Source organism: Oncorhynchus masou, chromosome 24 (assembly GCF_036934945.1).
Source record: "Oncorhynchus masou masou isolate Uvic2021 chromosome 24, UVic_Omas_1.1, whole genome shotgun sequence".
In the NCBI taxonomy this organism is placed as follows: Eukaryota; Metazoa; Chordata; class Actinopteri; order Salmoniformes; family Salmonidae; genus Oncorhynchus; species Oncorhynchus masou.
Genome location: NC_088235.1, coordinates 72,563,738 through 72,585,211, shown reverse-complemented (window position 1 = coordinate 72,585,211; position 21,474 = coordinate 72,563,738). Strand labels below are relative to the sequence as shown.

The window sequence follows — 21,474 nt, the reverse complement described above, 5'->3', positions numbered from 1 at the left end:
AGGCAATGACCCCAGTGATACTGCCTTAAACATAAAATAAAATATTAAAAAAAATAGGCAAGGCGGTTAAGAACAAAACCCTTCTCTAAAACCCTTCTCTAAACCGGACGACGCTGGGCCAGTGCCCTTGCTTGGGTGTAGGGCCTGTGCGCCGCCCTGTGGGACACAGCACGGACAAGTGCCTGGATTAGGACCTGCGCCGGATCAGGTCTGTAGTGAACGCCTGCAAGCACCTTAGTGAGAGCGGAGGAGCGGGGTGACGGAGAACTGAACACCAGACGGGCGGCGTTCTAGCACTGAGAGGCAGCGGCGCCACTCTGGAGGACAGTCATGATTCAGTTATGCATGCATCTGAGCCATGACCAAGATAAGAATACAGAATATCCTGAAGGCAGAATAGGAGATGGTTTCCTACACCAGATTTTTTTTAAATGTGTGTGTAGCCGATGTGAAATGGCTAGGTAGTTTAGCGATGGACGCTTGTACCGGTCAATCTATGCCGTCACCTTCTCCGAGACCTTGAATTGGTTGTTTCACTTGCTTTTGTGGAGTGACCGGTAACAATGCTTTGTTGGTGCTGGTTGCCAATGTGTTCAGAAGGTCCCTGGTTCCAGCCCGGGGTGGGTCTAGGAGTGGGACCTTGGCTAACTTATTTTTCGGGTCCCTCTTCGGGGGACAAAAATAAAAGTTGATTTTACAGCTTTTTCTTTTGTTACATGTACATTCTAGACACAATTTTAAGTACATGGACCTTTTTTTCTTTATTCTTGCTATGTAAAATGTATACCAATAAAGTCATTCATACTTCGGGAAGTATTCAGACCCCTTGACTTTTTCCACATTTTCTTACATTACAGCCTTATTCTAAAATGGATTAAATATAAACATTTTCTCAGCAATCTACACACAATACCAAACAAAGAAAAAGCAAAAAAAGGGGTTTTGAATTTTTTCCTAATGTATTAAAAACAAAAAACATAACTTATTTCCATAAGTATTCAGACCCTTTGCTGTGAGACTCAAAATTGGGCTCAGGGGCATCTTGTTTCCATTGATCATCCTTGAGATGTTTCTACAACTTGTCCACCTGTGGTAAATTCAATTGATTGGACATGATTTCTAAAGGTGCACACCTGTCTATATAAGGTCCCACAGTTGACAGTGCATGTCAGAGCAAAAACCATTGAGGCTGAAGGTATTGTCCGTAGAGCTCCAAGACAGGATTGTGTCAAGGCACAGATCTGGGGAAGGGTACCAAAACATTTTTATCAGCATTGAGTCCCCAAGAACGTAGTGGCCTCCATCATTCTTCAATCAAAGAAGTTTGGAACCTCAAACTCTTCCTAGCTCTGGCCACCTGGCCAAACTGAGCAATCGGGGAAGAAGGGCATTGGTCAGGGAGGTGACCAAGAACCAGATGGTCACTCTGACAGAGCTCCAGAGTTCCTCTGTGGAGATGGGAGAACCTTCAAGAAGGACAACCATCTCTGCAGGACTCCAGCAATCAGGTCTTTATGGTAGTGGTCAGACAGAGGACACTCCTCAGTAAAAGGCTCATGACAACCCGCTTAGTTTGCCAAAATCCAATCAAATTTTATTCGTCACATACACATATTTAGCAGATGTTATTGCGGGTGTAGTGTAATGCTTGTTTTCCTAGCTCCAGCAGTGCAGTAGTAGGAAGGTTCACCTTCCAACAGGACAACGACCCTAAGCACACAGCCAAGACAACACAGGAGTGGCTTCGGGACAAGTCTCAATGTCCTTGAGTGGCCCTTCGAGCCCGGACTTGAACCCGATCGAATATCTCTTGAGAGACCTGAAAATAGCTGTGCACTGACGCTCTCCATCCAACCTGACAGAGCTTGAGAGTCTCTGCAGAGAAGAATGGGAGAAACTCCCCAAATACAGATGTGCCAAGCTTGTGGCGTCATACCCAAGAAGACTTGAGGCTGTAATCGCTGCCAAAGGTGCTTCAACAAAGTACTGATTAAAGAATCTGAATACTTATGTAAATATCATATTTCCATTAATTTATTTTTTATACATTTGCAAACATTTCCAAAAACCGGTTTTTACTTTGTCATTATGGGGTGTTTGTTGTGTGTAGATAGCGGGAAAAAGCTGTAACGTAACAAAATGTGCAAACGGTCTAGGCGTCTGAATGCCTTCTGAATGCACCGTAGCCGTTCCATAATGCAGTATATGCACTGCTAAACATTTTGTATCTGCAACTGACTCTATGTAAACCTCCAATTGTCTTCCGATATCCCTCCCGCGAAAGCATCCCCCATCCCAATTGACTGTTGTCCCCGACGAAACACAAAACAAATGGTAAAGCAAAAACAACAACATATAGAGGAATAAATTAGATAGTAACTGAGGACAATAAGACGGGGAAAATAAACAGATGCCCATAAACCCGGTGGCTCAGTTACGTGTGCGCTCCTTTGGGTCCCTCGGACCAGGATTGGGAAATGCTGGGATAGGAAAATTCGGGGACACCAAATTTGCATTCAGCTGTACAGCCCTTACAAATCAGACACACATTCTTCTGAACTTTTACTTATGAATTTGTTCCACCTTTTTTAGGTGCAAACTTTCCGCAGTCGTCGAGCTTTGGCCCGACACGTCACAAGAGGTTTCTAACACTACATAAAAACCAGAATACATCTGTGATTTGATCTCTGCAAAGCGTTCGCAACCACAAAGCCCTTTCAAATCCCTCTCAGCCTAATTTCACAGTGCAGCATCAAGTACAAAGCCGATATCGCAGTCTTGAGCAGTTCCTTTTTTCATTTCTCTCCTCGTCCGATTTCTATTAAACCAAAAAGAGCCCAAAGGAAGTTTGACTTCTCCTCACGCCCCTAACAGCCTCATTCATACTCAGACGGGTTTTTGACTGCATCTCTTGCCGGGTGAGATGAATATCGAATTCATTAATCAGCATTTATCAGCTGATACAATATGTATTGCGATTCTCACAATTCCTATATGCATTTCGATACTGCGATTTGATGTTAAAAGCATATTGCTCAGTATATCTGCTGCAGAAAGACGAGAGCGCATGAGAAAGAGTTTTGAACTATTTCTAAAGATTGAGGCCAGTGCTACCGGTTGCTATGTCACATGGGCAATTCCACTTTGTATCTGCACAGTTCTTCCTCTAAATGTGTTTTTGTCAACTTGTCTGTGGAAATTGTTCAAAGTAGTCATTGTGCATTGAGTTCTATGGGTTGTTCAACTTTGAAGTCCACTTTTTTTCCCCCCACATTTTTTAAAGGGATTCTTCAGGATATTGTACTCGATATTGTAAAAAAAAAATGTTTTATGTCTCTGTGTGCAGTTTGAAGGAAGCTGTTAACTGGCATCAGCGCAATGACTGGAAGTGTACGATATCTGCTAGTTAGCATTGGCACGCTAAACTTCCTGACTTCCTTCATACTGGACGCAGAGACATAAAAAATGATATGCACGGGTTCACCTGTCTCTAGGGAAGTAGACAACGGGCTTAAATGACAACATTCCGAAGTATCCCTTTTGAAGTGAAAACTCTTGTCTCGCAGCATAATTCCATTACTGTGGAATTGCCCATATCCTAATGCGCTACATACGGTATCTTACTCATGTGCACACCTACAACTTCAAACGCAAAAGAACAATGTATTGCCTTAAACTACACATTTCTGGGACAATATAATGATTGATTGATCGACCTAATGGTTAATTTGGTCTCCTGTAGCTCGGTGCGTTTGGTTGACACGGAGAGGAGGAAGAGGAGGGGGCAGGGTGGAGGAGGACGACACAGGTAGGAGAACACAGCACATCTGGAGAGCCAGATTAAATTCCATTCATTCACATTCTACATTCACCCTCTGTTTTTTCTTGAAACCTTTATTGTATGTAATGTATGCCGTTCGAGGTTGAGACCTTGCAGTGGTCAGTGGGAAGCAGGCAGCGTGCAGATACAGGGAAATAGAACATACGGGGACAACAGAGTTAGTGGTCGACAACATTTTGCGTGTTTTGCTCTTAGTGATCTACCTGAGAGGGAGGAAGGAGAGGGAGAGGAAACCCCTGCGTTCAGCCACTGGGGACCCCCACGCAGGTGAGTGTCTCTGCTGTGTTACAGACCACGTCTTTTCAATGAGAAGAGGCGTAACGGTTCACTTAAAATGGGTAGTTTTGTATCATGGATGCGCCTGATTTTGGACGAGCAGAATTCGAAACCATGCTGTATTCACCAATATTGTCACACCTGTCGATCTCCCCTCAGCAATGTAGAAGGAACTGTGACTGGACGAAATCCTGCGTCTGTGTCATTATTATGGATTATAAAATGCCGCTAGTTTGGGGCTTCTGCCTGCATTATCTTGGAAACCCACAACTAAAATATGCTTAAGTTCACAGGGAGACAGGTTAGAAAAGATGCTAAAACGAAGAGCAGAAGCAGGAAGCGGAGCGGTAGCTCCACCCCCCCCCCCTCTGTGCAAGTCCCGCACAAGCCTATGGGCCAAATGATATAGCATGTGAGGTTGTCCAATATCGTGGATATAGTCTTAGGTAAATTAGGTGATGAACGACATGCCGTTTACCTGTGACTATATTTAAGATGTAGCATTGTCTGTTATGCCTTATTTCTTGGGGTAGACGATGATCAATTCAAATCAGAAGCACATATAGGTAATTATCAATAAAACCTCACAATACGCTGCAGAACATTTGATTTGCTTGCTGGGGGACCAGCTTCTCTTAAACCACTGACAACTACGTGCCGTTTTCAAAGGATTGTCCGAATTTATTCCATGCAAAACCATTTGACCATTTTAGGTCTATCACAGTTATACAGCTTGTAACTGTATGTTTTTCATGATCAGTAAACATCAATTGGCCATTTATTTTCAGATACGTGATGGTAGCCTATCCATTTGGCATATGGCATGTAGCTAGCCAGCTAAGCAAACAGCATGCCATTTAGCTTTTGATAAGCGCTTGATCGGCAAGTCCTCGTCCTGGTGAAGTTTTCAGTCGGAATACTGTCATCACCACTAATATACTGTTGGTCCCATGTTTCATGAGCTCAAATAAAAGATCCCAGAAATGTTCCATTTGCACGAAATGCTTATTTCTCTCGTTGTGTGCACAAATTTGTTTGTAGCCCTGTTAGTGAGCATTTCTCCTTTGCCAAGATAATCCATTCACCTGACAGGTGTGGCATATCAAGAAGCTGATTTAAACAGCATGATAATTACACAGGTGCACCTTGTGCTGGGGACAATAAAAGGCCACTCTCAAATGTGCAGTTTTGTCACATAACACAATTCCACAGATGTCTCAAGTTGAGGGAGCATGGAATTGGCATGCTGACTGTAGGAATGTTCACCAGAGCTGTAGCCAGAGAATTGAATGTTCATTTCTCTGCCAAATTCTCTAAAAGTACGTTGGTACTGTTAAACTGGCGTCGCAACCGCATACCACGTGTAACCACGCCAGCCCAGGACCTCCACATCCTGCTTCTTCACATGTGCAATTGTCTGAGACTAGCCACCCGGACAGCTGATGATACTGTGTGTAAGAAAATAATAATTTAAAAGCCCATTTTTGGGGAAAAACTATTTCTGATTGACTGGGCCTTGCTCTCCAAATGACTGATTTTCTTATATGAACTGTAAAGCCATCTAGTTTATTTCCTGAAAGTTAGTTTGTTAACTAGCCATATTGAAGTGATCTGTTATTATCGAGCTACCCAATTTGACATAGTCCAAGCAATCGTGATGAAACACTCTTTAAAAACAATATTGAAAAGGGAATAACGTTAACCAACTTTGCTAGGTCGGCCTACGTTGGTTGAGGAACAAAAGTACATTAGGTTGAGTACTAGGATTGGACAACTGTATAAAGTTTCTACCGGTAGCTTGCAAAGTACAGTGCCTTGCGAAAGTATTCGGCCCCCTTGAACTTTGCGACCTTTTGCCACATTTCAGGCTTCAAACATAAAGACATAAAACTGTATTTTTTTGTGAAGAATCAACAACAAGTGGGACACAATCATGAAGTGGAACGACATTTATTGGATATTTCAAACTTTTTTAACAAATCAAAAACTGAAAAATTGGGCGTGCAAAATTATTCAGCCCCTTTACTTTCAGTGCAGCAAACTCTCTCCAGAAGTTCAGTGAGGATCTCTGAATGATCCAATGTTGACCTAAATGACTAATGATGATAAATACAATCCACCTGTGTGTAATCAAGTCTCCGTATAAATGCACCTGCACTGTGATAGTCTCAGAGGTCCGTTAAAAGCGCAGAGAGCATCATGAAGAACAAGGAACACACCAGGCAGGTCCGAGATACTGTTGTGAAGAAGTTTAAAGCCGGATTTGGATACAAAAAGATTTCCCAAGCTTTAAACATCCCAAGGAGCACTGTGCAAGCGATAATATTGAAATGGAAGGAGTATCAGACCACTGCAACTCTACCAAGACCTGGCCGTCCCTCTAAACTTTCAGCTCATACAAGGAGAAGACTGATCAGAGATGCAGCCAAGAGGCCCATGATCACTCTGGATGAACTGCAGAGATCTACAGCTGAGGTGGGAGACTCTGTCCATAGGACAACAATCAGTCGTATATTGCACAAATCTGGCCTTTATGGAAGAGTGGCAAGAAGAAAGCCATTCCTTAAAGATATCCATAAAAAGTGTCGTTTAAAGTTTGCCACAAGCCACCTGGGAGACACACCAAACATGTGGAAGAAGGTGCTCTGGTCAGATGAAACCAAAATTGAACTTTTTGGCAACAATGCAAAACGTTATGTTTGGCGTAAAAGCAACACAGCTCATCACCCTGACCACATCATCTCCACTGTCAAACATGGTGGTGGCAGCATCATGGTTTGGGCCTGCTTTTCTTCAGCAGGGACAGGGAAGATGGTTAAAATTGATGGGAAGATGGATGGAGCCAAATACAGGACCATTCTGGAAGAAAACCTGATGGAGTCTGCAAAAGACCTGAGACTGAGACGGAGATTTGTCTTCCAACAAGACAATGATCCAACACATAAAGCAAAATCTACAATGGAATGGTTCAAAAATAAACATATCCAGGTGTTAGAATGGCCAAGTCAAAGTCCAGACCTGAATCCAATCGAGAATCTGTGGAAAGAACTGAAAACTGCTGTTCACAAATGCTCTCCATCCAACCTCACTGAGCTCGAGCTGTTTTGCAAGGAGGAATGGGAAAAAATTTCAGTCTCTCGATGTGCAAAACTGATAGAGACATACCCCAAGCGACTTACAGCTGTAATCGCAGCAAAAGGTGGCGCTACAAAGTATTAACTTAAGGGGGCTGAATAATTTTGCACGCCCATTTTTTCAGTTTTTGATTTGTTAAAAAAGTTTGAAATATCCAATAAATGTCGTTCCACTTCATGATTGTGTCCCACTTGTTGTTGATTCTTCACAAAAAATACAGTTTTATAACTTTATGTTTGAAGCCTGAAATGTGGCAAAAGGTCGCAAAGTTCGAGGGGGCCGAATACTTTCGCAAGGCACTGTAAACATTGTCAACTAACAGCACATCGGCAAATGCGTCCTAATGTTGCTTGACAAGCAGAGCCCACAAAGTATGAGAAATTAGCCTAAACCGCTCAAACTTGTCAGGTATAGTTAACTTTTATTTTATATCACTCAAATATCCAATGAATGGGGGCCAATATTTGAGCACTATGGTCAGCCTACTTGAATACCACTCTACAGGTAAATCAGCAATTGGCCACCAGGTGTCACAAAAGCAAATAAACGGATATTCCACACAAATAAAGTCTAATAACCGTTTCCAAAATGTCTACACATAATAAGCATTTTCCATACAATTTATAATTCAACCATAAATCATCAAAACTAAGTGTTGGTCCATTTTGCTCTTCCTTATATACATAATAGCACTTTACATGACGCCGTGTCATAACACGTGGTTTCACAGTCATAACCATGTCATATGTCGTAACAGGTCATATAACATATAAAATGGTTCATGACACCATCATGATCCATATATTTAGACTATCCTGTCACACAGTGCCATATTTTATGGCTGGTTATGACCCCTCCATAAGTATCAACCCATATTTGTTCAAGTAAATTTTTTTCCCAGACAAGAAGTTTCGTTTCTCAATTCCTTTTGTTGTGGTAATGAATTCTTTCGTCAGGTTTTTTTTTTTTCATCCTATTTTAAACCACTTGTAGAAAATACGCTGTACGACACTGTCATGACGCGTTACGACCATCCTGTGTCACTTTACTTGGACTAAGAAAGTACAGTTGATGACTGTCAAGAAGCATTATGAACATCATATTCATATAAGGCACATAGGCCTATCACGTACACGCCCTCATGTCAGTCATCAGTCCTGCTCCTGAAATCTGCTCCTGCATTCATCCCAGTCATCATGTCTGACATCAATCTGTGTGCAATTATAATGATAATTTAGGTCAATTAAAATATATATATCAATATATATGTATATATATATGTATATGTATATATTTAACATGAACATACTGTTGACAAGTAGTCTTCGGTGTAATGGAATGTTTTGCCTTGTGTGGTAGGTTTTGTGTGGTTTTGACAATCTTGTGTAGTTGTCATAACCAGCCATAAAATGACACAATATGTCACAACAGGTCTAAATATAATGGTCATGACCCCCATATGACAGGTTGTCAGCTGTTATGACGTGGTCATGACCCCCATATGACAGGTTGTCAGCTGTTATGACGTGGTCATGACCCCCATATGACAGGTTGTCAGCTGTTATGACGTGGTCATGACCCCCATATGACAGGTTGTCAGCTGTTATGACGTGGTCATGACCCCCATATGACAGGTTGTCAGCTGTTATGATGCCAGACGTGAAGTAAAAGCTTTACCCAAATGGCTCTAAATGTGATATGTGACATGAGATGACAGTGGGCTCCCCATTGTTTTCAAACTGGAAGAACACTGAAGATCTATTCGAATCCTCAGTTTATAAAGGAGGTAGCTTGACTGGTGACGCTATCTATTTAGACTGGCGCTCACACGCAAACAACTCTGCAAACAAATGTTACAGCTTACTTATTGAAGCTAGCATGTGATTTATCACAGTTAAAGGAGAAGTCAAACTCTAGGTCTCTAGTAGGGTACATCCGTGTGTGTGTGTGTACCGTGTACGCCTCTTCCATGAGAATTCTTGCCACTTGACTCGAACCTATTAAATGGCCTTTTCTTGTTTGTTTTTTTTTGTACAAAATGAATGTAGGCAAGGTTGCCCGAGTGATCGAGATCACAGGCTTGGTGTGTTTGTGTGCATACGCTTGTATTTGTGTGTGCTTGCCCTCGATTGTTTGTGTACTTACTGTGCCCACGTGCTTCAAGGGTGGAGGTGTGGCAGGAGGAGGGCGAGTCCCTTGGTATAAGCATTGTGGGCGGGCACAGCGTCATCAAGAGACTGAAGAATGGAGAGGAACTCAAGGGCATCTTCATCAAACAGGTGACGCTGTTCTCCCCAACTCTCTCTCCCACCCTCCCTCCCTTTTTTAAAACCTAAAGCTAGTCAGTGATTTGTGAAGCTGTGTAATAAAATAATAATGGGAACCCTCTTTGTGTTTAAAAAATAAATAAAAATGTAATCCCAGAATGTAGCTTTACGTCGGTGTACTGATGCAGATATTTATTTTGAACTTGTCTCCTTTATGTTTTGGAGAAAACATTTATGAATGAATTAAATTAACAGGTACTGCCGGAGAGCCCAGCGGGACGCACTTGCGTGCTGAAGACCGGAGACAAGATATTGCAGGTGAGGAGGGGAGAACACTATGACAGCGCTAAAGCAGTGACACTGCAATGATACAGGAAAGCTAATTCAACACTATAGCAACGGTAGTGGAACACCACTTACGACGCCACGTCAATGCTACAGAAATGTAAATGAGGCGTCACAGCGATTCCGGACAGGTTGGTGTGACCTCTGTTTGTATCCTCTCGCTCTCTCCCTCTGTCTCTGTCGTGGTCTCCCTCTGTCTCTGTCGTGGTCTCCCTCTGTCTCTGTCGTGGTCTCCCTCTGTCTCTGTCGTGGTCTCCCTCTGTCTCTGTCGTGGTCTCCCTCTGTCTCTGTCGTGGTCTCCCTCTGTCTCTGTCGTGGTCTCCCTCTGTCTCTGTCGTGGTCTCCCTCTGTCTCTGTCGTGGTCTCCCTCTGTCTCTGTCGTGGTCTCCCTCTGTCTCTGTCGTGGTCTCCCTCTGTCTCTGTCGTGGTCTCCCGTGGTCTGTCTCTGTCGTGGTCTCCCTCTGTCTCTGTCGTGGTCTCCCTCTGTCTCTGTCGTGGTCTCCCTCTGTCTCTGTCGTGGTCTCCCTCTGTCTCTGTCGTGGTCTCTCTCTGTCTCTGTCGTGGTCTGTCTCTGTCTCTGTCGTGGTCTCTCTCTGTCGCTGTCGTGGTCTCTCTCTTTCTCGCTGTCGTGGTCTCTCTCTTTCTCGCTGTCGTGGTCTCTCTTTCTCGCTGTCGTGGTCTCTCTCTTTCTCGCTGTCGTGGTCTCTCTCTTTCTCGCTGTTGTGGTCTCTCGCTCTCGTGGGGTTTCTCTGTCACTCTGTCGTGGTCGCGCTCGCTCGCTCTCTAACGCGCTCTGTCGTGTTTTTCTCTTGCCCATTTATTTTATTTTTCAATACCTTTCTACTTTCCATCTATTTCCTCTCACCCCTCTTTATCTCATGTTTTCCCTTTTTTATTTCTATGTTATCTGTCCTTCCCTCTCCCTCTCCTCCTTCTCCCCCTCTCTGTGTGTGCGTGCATGTGTCAGGTATCAGGTGTGGACCTCCAGAATGCCAGCCATGAGGATGCGGTCCAGGCCATCAAGGCAGCTCCCAGTCCCGTGGTCTTCATCGTCCAGAGCCTCACTGCCACGCCGCGGGTAAACACACCACACACACACACACACACGTCTGTGTGCACCCACATAGGTACGCACGCACACACAGGAGCACAACCCGAATATATACTTTATGTCCCTCTGATTCTCAAGTGGTTGTCTTTTGGAAAGGCAGAGGTACCCATGCCCCCTTCTTTGCCTTAGAGAATTGGTTTGGTGGCGCTCACCTAGTTTCCTCTGCCTCTCTCTTGTAGGTTATACTTTTTGGCAGAATGTCTGGTCGTTGGTTTGTTATTTCGGGCTGGTGCTTGGTGTTTGTTATCTAAGCATGAATGGAGTTTGACTCTCTCTCTTTGTGCCTGTGTGTGTGTGTGTGTGTGCGTGTTTGTGTGTGTGCGCGCGCACCTATGTCTGCATGTCTTTCTCTTTCCAGCCTGTCTCGCTAACCGCGCCCAGTTACAACAAACACAAGGCAAAGAGGAGAGTCATGCCGGTAAGCAGCCCCCACTTTCTGACAAAGTTTTTCTGGTGGTGGAAATGTGGCGGGCTTGGTTATAACTTCTGAAGTAGGTTTTATAACACATTTCCATTTAAGTTGTATGTCCCTTTATGTTACCAGGACATAGAAACCCTAAACTCTGTCGTTTGTGTGTGTGTGAGACCCATTTCTGGAATTACAATTATTATAATTTTTTACGGTTGATGTCTTTGCTTTAGCAACAGTGGCCTGGTCATTCATGCTAATAAAGTTTGAGGTCGAGAGGAGGAGGAGGAGAGTTTCGACACTGCGACCCAGCTTCAATCGAGAGCCAATCAAGTCTCATCACTCTATAAGTGCCCGAGTGAGACGAGCTTGATTACGACACTGTCAGCCGGCAATGAATTGAAACCTTAATCATTTGGCATTAACAGACCCAGCTTTGATTTCTATTAGCGTCACGTCCGCCTCTGGAGGACGAAGGACTGTTAAACACAACGAGGAAGGCTTTTTAATTATATCCAGATACTCTGATTACGTTCTTTACTCCTGTGTCCCAAGTCCAACTGTGGACTACCTGTGTATCTCCCTCTGGATAATGTGGGAGGAGGGAAGCATATGAGACGGATGGGGACCGACGCTGCCAGTGAGCGATGTTAGGGAATTGACCCCATTTTAGAGGTCTGAGAATGTAGACGAGGAGCACTTTCACGTTTCAGCACATGTACTGCACAATTACATTTCCCAAACACTTTATTGCGATAAGGAGATGCTCGAGTGCTGTCGGGCAGATTTAATCCTCCTTCCCTTTTCCCCTCACTCCTGGAGGCGCAGGCCCTCTCTTCTTTATTTATTTTTTTCTTCTCCAAGGCTGCTCTTTGACATTTCCAAGGACAGGGTCACCTTTCATCTTGGGTGAACACTTCCTCAAGCAGAGAGGTAGACATTCAAGTCACCTGTACGGTTCCTTCCGATTCGTTGCAGATGAATGGTAGGAGGTGAGGAAGAAAGCTACTTTAGACTCTGTCGGGGATGGATCCCTTTGATCCTGACAGCCGTAACACCGGTTGTATGAACTAAGTTGTGCAGTTAGTTGGCTACTTTAAAAAATAAACGAAATCCACAGCAGGCAGCTTTTTAATTGGGTGGCGGGCTTGTTCTGGCCCGCGGGGCAGTAGTTGTCCCGTGTCTACCCTAACCCCACACCTGTGATTCATATCTTTGGTGTTTCTGAGAAGCATGGTGTCTTTTTTTCCCCTAATCTGCAGAACGCAGCAGTAGGAGGCGCCCCTCCCCCGATGAGACTCCCCCCGCCCTACCGGCCCCCCAGTCAGCTGACAGAGGAGCAGGATGAGGAGCTGGAAGAGGCCAAAGGTCAGTCTTTGCTCTCTCGACCCATCGTAAACTGTGTTGCCTCTCTGACCAGTTGTCAGCTGTGTTCTTGGGTATGTCCAATGCAAACTTTGCCTTGGTGTGTATATATGCATTAAAGGGATAGTTCACCTAAACTACAGCATTACTTGAACATTTATTTGATCTTCGAAAGTCATTTGAGCATTTGGTTAAACTATCCTTTTAAGTGAAAGTCAATCAACTGTCCCTGTCTGGCTCTGAGCTCCACTCTATTGCCCTGGTCCCTTCAGACTTCAGACCCTCCATTATGGGTGTTGACTGGAGTTCAGCTAGCCTGGATTGCCACAAGGTAAACGATGGTGAAACAGAGCATTATAGTCTGATTCCAGGCTAGAGTTCCAGCACCCATACAATGCCGAAGTGCTTTAAGCCCCTGGTGTAAAAACACTACACAAACCCAATCTATACTTACAATGTGTTCCCTATTCACCACCTCCACCCATTTCCCAACAATCAACAAAGTCAGTGAAGCTGCAACTCGTAGGGAATGGAGGTGAGCTCATTGCTGTGTTTTCGTTCCAACGCTTCACCTCCCCTAAGCTATTATAGTGGGTGGCTTACGCCTGTCTGTCCAGTGTGCCCCGAAGGGTTTCCTCTTTCAACTGCTCCTCCACATGGGAGAGTGGACGCACAAATACCACACACACACACACACACACGGGTTATGAAAGCTTTTCCTTCTGACAATTTGTAGGGCGAGATGAGGTAAACTTTGGGAGTCGTCTCCATCGCAATCAACGCTACATTAATTCAGTAGATGTCACAGTGATGGTCGAAATGGAATTGTTAGGAATGACTGGTACATTTTAAGAATTTCTTGAATGATATATTTTTTTGCCAGACACACACGCACACCGTTTGTTCGCATGTAATGGGGGAATTTGCAGTCACCTCTGCTACCATCATTGCTGCTTTAGTTCTGTAAATGTTAGCTCAAACTTTTAAAAGGCATTGTAAAGACTGGTACAACGATGGAGTGGTGTGTGTGTGTGTGTGCGGGACTATGGACATTGGCAAAGACACACTGATCCTAGATCAAGATCATGGGCGGTAAATGGAAGGGCTGCGCTGGAGGCGAATGTCACGGCATACTGATTCCAGACCTGGGTTCAAATACTATTCGAAAATGTTGAATTACTTTGATCATTCGCTCGAATCTGCCTTACTCCAGGGGTTTGCTGTTTTGTGACTATGCTGCTGGCCTGTTAAGCCAGGTAAGGTCCATTGAGCACAGATAAAGCCATTTGAAATGATTTTGAATAGTGTTTGAACCCCGGTGTCATGTTGAAATGACTCACTGGAAATCCTCAACAAAGACGAGAGCCTGTTTGGCAACGTTAATACTACTGTACGTGGAGTGGTTCTGAATGAATGATGTGACGTAATCCCAAGAAATACAGAAACGTGTCCGTATAGGCTACGAGGTAGCACTCAACATCTAGTGTAGTCAAATCTAGGCCTTGAGGTACTCAGTAGCTTGGCCAGAAAGTTTGTGGCACAATGTTTTGCTACTGTATGGCAGAATGAATATGACCATGTCCATGTGTATTGAATATGACCCATGTGTATTCATTAGAGCGCACAATAAGAAAGCAAAACTTTTGCACATTGTTTTTCTTTCTTATTGGACATGGAAGTCTCCCCTCGTGTCCCAGGTCTCAATCCCTGATAGAAGGGCTCATGTCAAAAGTAGTACATTATGTAGGGAATAGGTTGACATTTGGGACATTCATTTGTTTTTTTATGTTGATCTAATAAAGATTTTATGAATTTGTCACGAATGTGGTCAGCTGTAATCATGCAATAATCACTAGGACACAACGTCCATTAGCATAATGCCTGTTGTTCTATGCATGAATAATTTGTTTGGCCGGCTAGATAATTGCTACCAGGGACAGGCACTTCAAATAGGCATATACATCTTTTTAAAAGTCCTCTGTATAGCTCCAAAATCGGTGTAAAATTTAATTGAATTCTATAAAGTGGGCGAGGCCCAAGAACCACACACACCATCCCCAGTCCATTCTCCCTTGTGATGTACGTCCTTGAGTTATAGGTTCTGGGATGCCAAAGTATTTTGGACTGAACTGGTATGTGTTTGTGTGTGTGTGTGTGCGCACTGAATCAATGTGTGCAGCGTTACAGTAAATGAATGCCACCATCTGGACCACGGTTCTGGTTGGAAAGAACACTGCGGGGAAGACGATTCACTCGTGGCCAGGCAATGGAGGAGGGAGAGAGAAATTTGTGTTGCAGCCAGAGCTGGCATTTATCCCAGCCTGGCAACATGTCTTCTAGCCGGATGAATAATTGAGGAGGCAGCCAGCGCAGTTTGGGTCCTGGATGCTGTATGACTGAAACATATCAGACAATATACTGCGGATATGATGCAAAAATATTTGTTTACTGTTCTATTAATGTTGGTAACCAGTTTATAATAGCAATAACCCTTAGGGGTTTGTGGTATATGGCCAATATATCCCCAGCTAAGGGTTGCGTCCAGGCACTCTGCGTTGCGTCGTACAAAAGAACAACCCTTAGCTTTGGCCATATACCACACCCCTTCTGGCCTTATTGCTTAAATATACCACACCCCTTCTGGACTTATTGCTTAAATATACCACACCCCCTCGGGACTTTTTGCTTAACCTCACTAGGGTACGTGGGACGCTAGCGTCCCACCTGGCCAACATCCAGTGAAATTGCAGAGCGTCAAATTCAAAAACAGAAATACTCATTCTAAAAATTCATAAAACATACAAGTGTTATAAATAATAATCTCTGTGTCAGATTTCAAAAAGGCTTTACGGCGAAAGCATACCATGCGATTATCTGAGAACAGCGTCCAGCAGACAAGTCATTACAAACAGTAACCAGCCAAGTAGAAGTTACACAAGTCAGAAATAGAGCAAATGAATCAATTACATTTCATCTTCAAATGGTTGCACTCAGAAGACATTCATTTACTTAATAAATGTTTGATTTGTTCGATAGTCTGTTTTATCCAAAAACCTCAGTTTTGTTCAGTAATGCACAGGCTCAAATGCAGTCACGAAGCTCGTAGAAACATGTCAAACAATGTTTATAATCAATCCTAAGGTTTGTTTTTAGCCTAAATAATAAATAATATTTCAACCGGACAATAACGTCGTCTATTTAAACAAGAAAGGCGAGCTCTCGTTCTCCAGCATGAAAAATCTCTAGGCCACTGTAGTGTCCACTCATTCAGACTGGTCTTACTCCCTCATTTTTCAGAATAGAAGCCTGCAACTATTTCTAAAGACTGTTGACATCTTGAGGAAGGCATAGGAAGTGCAATTTGAGTCCTAAGTCAATGGATACTGTAAATGCAATAGAAAAATAAAAACAAATCTTACTTCCTGGATGGATCTTTATCAGGTTTTCGCCTGCCAAATCAGTTCTGTTATACTCTGTTTTATTTTAACAATAACAGTTTTGGAAACGTTAGTGTTTTATTTATATATATATATATATATACTGCTCAAAAAATAAAGGGAACACTTAAACAACACAATGTAACTCCAAGTCAATCACACTTCTGTGAAATCAAACTGTCCACTTATGAAGCAACACTGATTGACAATAAATTTCACATGCTGTTGTGCAAATGGAATAGACAACAGTGGTAGCATGAGTCTGAGTCTACAACCCACACAAGTGGCTCAGGTAGTGCAGCTCATCCAGGATGGCACATCAATGCGAGCTGTGGCAAGAAGGTTTGCTGTGTCTGTCAGCGTAGTGTCCAGAGCATGGAGGCGCTACCAGGAGACAGGCCAGTACATCCGGAGACGTGGAGGAGGCCGTAGGAGGGCAACAACCCAGCAGCAGGACCGCTACCTCTGCCTTTTTGCAAGGAGGAGCAGGAGGAGCACTGCCAGAGCCCTGCAAAATGACCTCCAGCAGGCCACAAATGTGCATGTGTCTGCTCAAATGGTCAGAAACAGACTCCATGAGGGTGGTATGAGGGCCCGATGTCCACAGGTGGGGGTTGTGTTTACAGCCCAACACAGTGCAGGACGTTTGGCATTTGCCAGAGAACACCAAGATTGGCAAATTCGCCACTGGCGCCCTGTGCTCTTCACAGATGAAAGCAGGTTCACATTGAGCACATGTGACAGACGTGACAGAGTCTGGAGACGCAGTGGAGAACGTTTTGCTGTCCACAACATCCTCCAGCATGACCGGTTTGGCGGTGGGTCAGTCATGGTGTGGGGTGGCATTTCTTTGGGGGGCCGCACAGCCCTCCATGTGCTCGCCAGAGGTAGCCTGACTGCCATTAGGTACCGAGATGAGATCCTCAGACCCCTTGTGAGACCATATGCTGGTGCTGTTGGCCCTGGGTTCCTCCTAATGCAAGACAATGCTAGACCTCATGTGGCTGGAGTGTGTCAGCAGTTCCTGCAAGAGGAAGGCATTGATATCCCCGAGCTGACAAGGTACAAAATCTGTCGTTCTGCCCCTGAACAGGCAGTTAACCCACTGTTCCTAGGCCGTCATTGAAAATAAGAATTTGTTCTTAACTGACTTGCCTAGTAAAATAAAGGTTAAAAAATACTATGGACTGGCCCGCCCGTTCCCCAGACCTGAATCCAATTGAGCACATCTGGGACATCATGTCTCGCTCCATCCACCAACGTTACGTTGCACCACAGACTGTCCAGGAGTTGGCGGATGCTTTAGTCCAGGTCTGGGAGGAGATCCCTCAGGAGACCATCCGCCACCTCATCAGGAGCATGCCCAGGCGTTGTAGGGAGGTCATACAGGCATGTGGAGGCCACACACACTACTGAGCCTCATTTTGGCTTGTTTTAAGGACATTACATCAAAGTTGGATCAGCCTGTAGTGTGGTTTTCCACTTTAATTTTGAGTGTGACTCCAAATCCAGACCTCCATGGGTTGATAAATTTGATTTCCATTGATCATTTTTGTGTGATTTTGTTGTCAGCACATTCAACTATGTAAAGAAAAAAGTATTTAATAAGAATATTTAATTCATTCAGATCTAGGATGTGTTATTTTAGTGTTTCCTTTATTTTTTTGAGTAGTGTATTTATATATCTCCTACCCTAGAGACGTTAAATATACCACACCCCCTCGGGCCTGTCTGTAACCTATAGGCTACAGAATATGCATACTATGCATGTACTGTGCATTTGGACTGTATTCAGACCCCTTGACCTAGTCCACATTTTGTTACATTACAGCCTTGTTCTAAAATGGATAAAATAGTTTTCTCACACAATAACTTAGTGACGAAGCAGAAACAGGTTTTTAGAAATGTTAACAAATGTATTACAAATAAATAAAACCTTTTACTTAAGTATTCAGACCCTTTACTCAATACTTCGTTGAAGCACCTTTGGCAGCAATTACACCCTCTAATCTTCTTGGGCATGACGCTACAAGCTTGGCACACCAGTATTTTGGGAGTCTCCCATTCTTATCTGCAGATCCTCTCAAGCTTTGTCAGGTTGGAAGGGGAGCGTCGCTGCACAGCTATTTCCAGGTCTCTCCAGAGGTGTTTGATTGGGTTTAACTCAGGGCTTTGGCTGAGCCACTCAAGGACATTCGGATCAAGGATCTCTCTGTACTTTTCTCCATTCAATTTTCTCTCGATCCGGACGAGTCTCCCACAGCATAATGCTGCCACCACAGTATTTCACCGTAGGGATGATGCCAGGTTCCCTCCAGACGTGACGATTGGCGTTCAGGCCAAAGAGTTCAATCTTGGTTTCATCTGACCAGAGAATCTTGTTTCCCATGGTCTGAGAGTCCTTTAAGTGCCTTTTGGTAAACTCCGAGTGGGCTGTCATGTGCCTTTAACTGAGGAGTGTTACCATAAAGGCCTGATTAGTGGAGTCCTGCAGAGAAGGTTGTCCTTTTGGAATGTTCTCCCATCTCCACATAGCACCTCAAGAGCTCTTGTCAGTGACCATTGGGTTCTTGGTCACCTCCCTTTCCAAGGCCCTTCTCCCCTGATTTCTCAGTTTGGCCCGGCGACCAGATCTAGGAAGAGTCTTGGTGTTTCCAAACTTGTACCATTTAAGAATGATGGAGGCCACTGTGTTCTTGGACCTTGAATGCTGCAAAAATGTTTTGCACCCTTCCCCAGATCTATTCCTTAACACAATCCTGTCTCGCATTGCTGAAATGCAAACTGTATGCACACTATTCTATATGAGAAATTCAGAGCCACATGGCTTTGCTCAGACATTGGAGAACTCAAAATAGCGACAAGTATCTCACCTACAGTACTACTGTAATAAATAAGACCTCAGATCCTTTCTGTCCTGGTGTGTTTGGAGATTGTTTTGTTTGATAAGTGGCCTTGCCCCCAGTGAAGCCATTGTCCTTGGAGAATATAACAGTTGGGATCGCACTGTAGTGTGGAGTCACTGTACTGTAGTCTTGCAAAATCAGAAAGCATGTTTGAGTTGGTACGCAATTGAGTTTGTTTCATACTGCGAAATTGGTGTCTGATTGTTGTGCTTGCTTGTGTGTGTGTGTGTGTGTCAGTGGTGTAAAAGTACCCATTTGTCATACTTGCGTAAAAGTGAAGATAGCTTAATTGAACATTTCTCAAGTAAAAGTTCACACTGCAAAATACTACTTGAGTGAAAGTATTCAGTTTTAAATATTCTTAAATATCAAAAGTAAATGTAATTGCTAAAATATACTTTATCAAAATAATTAATCATTTAAAATTCCCAACCAAGGATGTTCTCTTGATAAGTGTGTGAATTGGATAATTTTCTGTCCTGCCTTAGCATACAAAATGTCACTAGTACTTTTTGGGTGTGAGGGAAAATGTACGGAGTAAAAAGTACATAATTTTCTTTAGGAATGTAGTAATGTAAAAGTTGTCAAAAATATAAATATTTAACTACAGATACCCCCCAAAAATACTTCAGTACTTTTCACCACTGCTCTGTGTGTGTAGTTTAACATATCACTGTAACAGACTTGGGGTGTGTGTGTGCGAGTGTCACATGTAACTAGTCATGTTTGCGGTGGCTCATTGTAAACCAGCGAGACTTAAGGAAATGAACAATGTGTCCCCAATGTGCAAGAGGACAATGTGTATTGGTATAGTACAGCCTCTGTTTTCTTGATTGATTCTACTGTCATTGCATAGGAAAAATCAATAAATTACACATGGCAGAGGCGTATAGAAGTCGCTGCAAGGCAAAACACACACTGGTCTCGCACCCTGTCATTTTGTCGCTGTGAGAGCGAAGAAGCACGTTGACTAGATGCTGAGGGCTGTAGTGTGGACAATTTGGATTGTTTGAGGTGGTGGAACAAGAATGGTTAGAATTGTTAAGTATCTTGCTACAGTAGCTGGATCAAATTCTTCGTTAGCTGGCTAGAGAAATGTTGAGCAACATTAGCAAATTTAGCTGATCAAATAGAGTTTATGGTGTGAAGATTTGCTGGCTAATAAAGTCAAACCCCTAGCTAGCTAGCGTTAGTAACCTAACCAATTCTCTATAGTATTAGCTGGTAATGTTCCTGTTCCTCTAGTTATGATGCGTTATTTGCTTACTGGACCCTGCCAATCTGTGTGAAATGTTTACTAGCTAATGAATTTACTACAAACATCAGTGTTTTCTCTCTACAGTATGTGGTTAATTTTCAGAATGAGAATTAGGTGAAAATGAGGCCTTGTTAAACAAGTGGATTCAGGGATCAAGTGTAGCTGTAGCTGGGCCTGGTTTAAGCTGGATGCCACTATAGAGGTGAAAGGAACCCCACACACTTTCCCTCTTTCTCACTTTTTCAATACAGTGGATAAAAAGAGGTATGCCAGGAGTACTCTCTGCCTGAAAGAGATCCATTTTGCCAACAAAGGGTCTCATGCTCTGCTGGCACATTGTAGAACAAAGTCCACAGGCAGAAAGTGTACAATGTAATAATGTGCAGTGCAGCCCAATGATATTGCTTTTGTTGTGTCGAATTTGACAGTAACACTGAGTGAGGGGGGATTATTTTTGCACACGTTGCCTTGTGCACTTGATCGACGTCTACTATAGTGGCCACTACAATAGAGCAACAATAGAATGCCTGTTTGTTTCATTCCATTTCTACATTAAGATGTTTTTTTCCTAAGTGCAATATTTAGATGTGGTGAGGTCACAAGCGTTCTATTATAAAGGCTGTCATGGCTAACTGCAATATTAGTGTATTGTTTTTTTTTCTCAAGACTTGAGTGTCATTTAGTAATGTCTAGGCAACAAATAACATTGGACTGCTTCCTTGACATTTTTTTTTAGCTGCGAGTTAGGTTCACATGATTCACTTTTTATTTTAAAAACAGACTGATCATGTAGATCATATTCTTTGTTATTTAATTAGTTAACCTGCATTTCCCCTTAACAGGGATGTTTTTTCGTTGTTGCATGTTCCAGTTCGAAATAAAATAGTGTCACCATTTTGGACCCTTATCAGTTTGTGTCCCTGCTCTCAGCTCCGACGAGTGACTCTAGTCATGTTTCTGCCCGTTGGCTGGTGGTTGTGTCTTTCATCACAACACCCTACCTAGCATTAAATGCATGAACGCTGCCCCAAACGTCATATTGAGTATGAGACAACGGAACGTTAATACCACCACCAGTGGTATGTAATCACACAACTGTCTATGGGGTTTGAATCCTAGCATCC

The 21,474-nt window shown here is 43.4% G+C and overlaps 1 protein-coding gene across 7 annotated transcripts in view; it reads left to right on the top strand.

The window, feature by feature from the left end:
- The window catches only part of patj (PATJ crumbs cell polarity complex component), a 190,238-nt gene that overhangs the window by 53,179 nt on the left and 115,585 nt on the right, over nt 1-21,474 (top strand). For 6 of the 7 annotated variants that reach the window (XM_064934770.1, XM_064934767.1, XM_064934771.1 and 3 more), the window contains 7 exons: nt 3,743-3,808; nt 4,037-4,108; nt 9,417-9,531; nt 9,775-9,837; nt 10,832-10,942; nt 11,334-11,393; nt 12,647-12,752. In XM_064934770.1, the coding sequence (XP_064790842.1) occupies nt 3,743-3,808; nt 4,037-4,108; nt 9,417-9,531; nt 9,775-9,837; nt 10,832-10,942; nt 11,334-11,393; nt 12,647-12,752 (593 nt within the window). The remainder of the gene's footprint in view (nt 1-3,742; nt 3,809-4,036; nt 4,109-9,416; nt 9,532-9,774; nt 9,838-10,831; nt 10,943-11,333; nt 11,394-12,646; nt 12,753-21,474) is intronic. The other variant, XM_064934768.1, reaches the window with a different exon arrangement.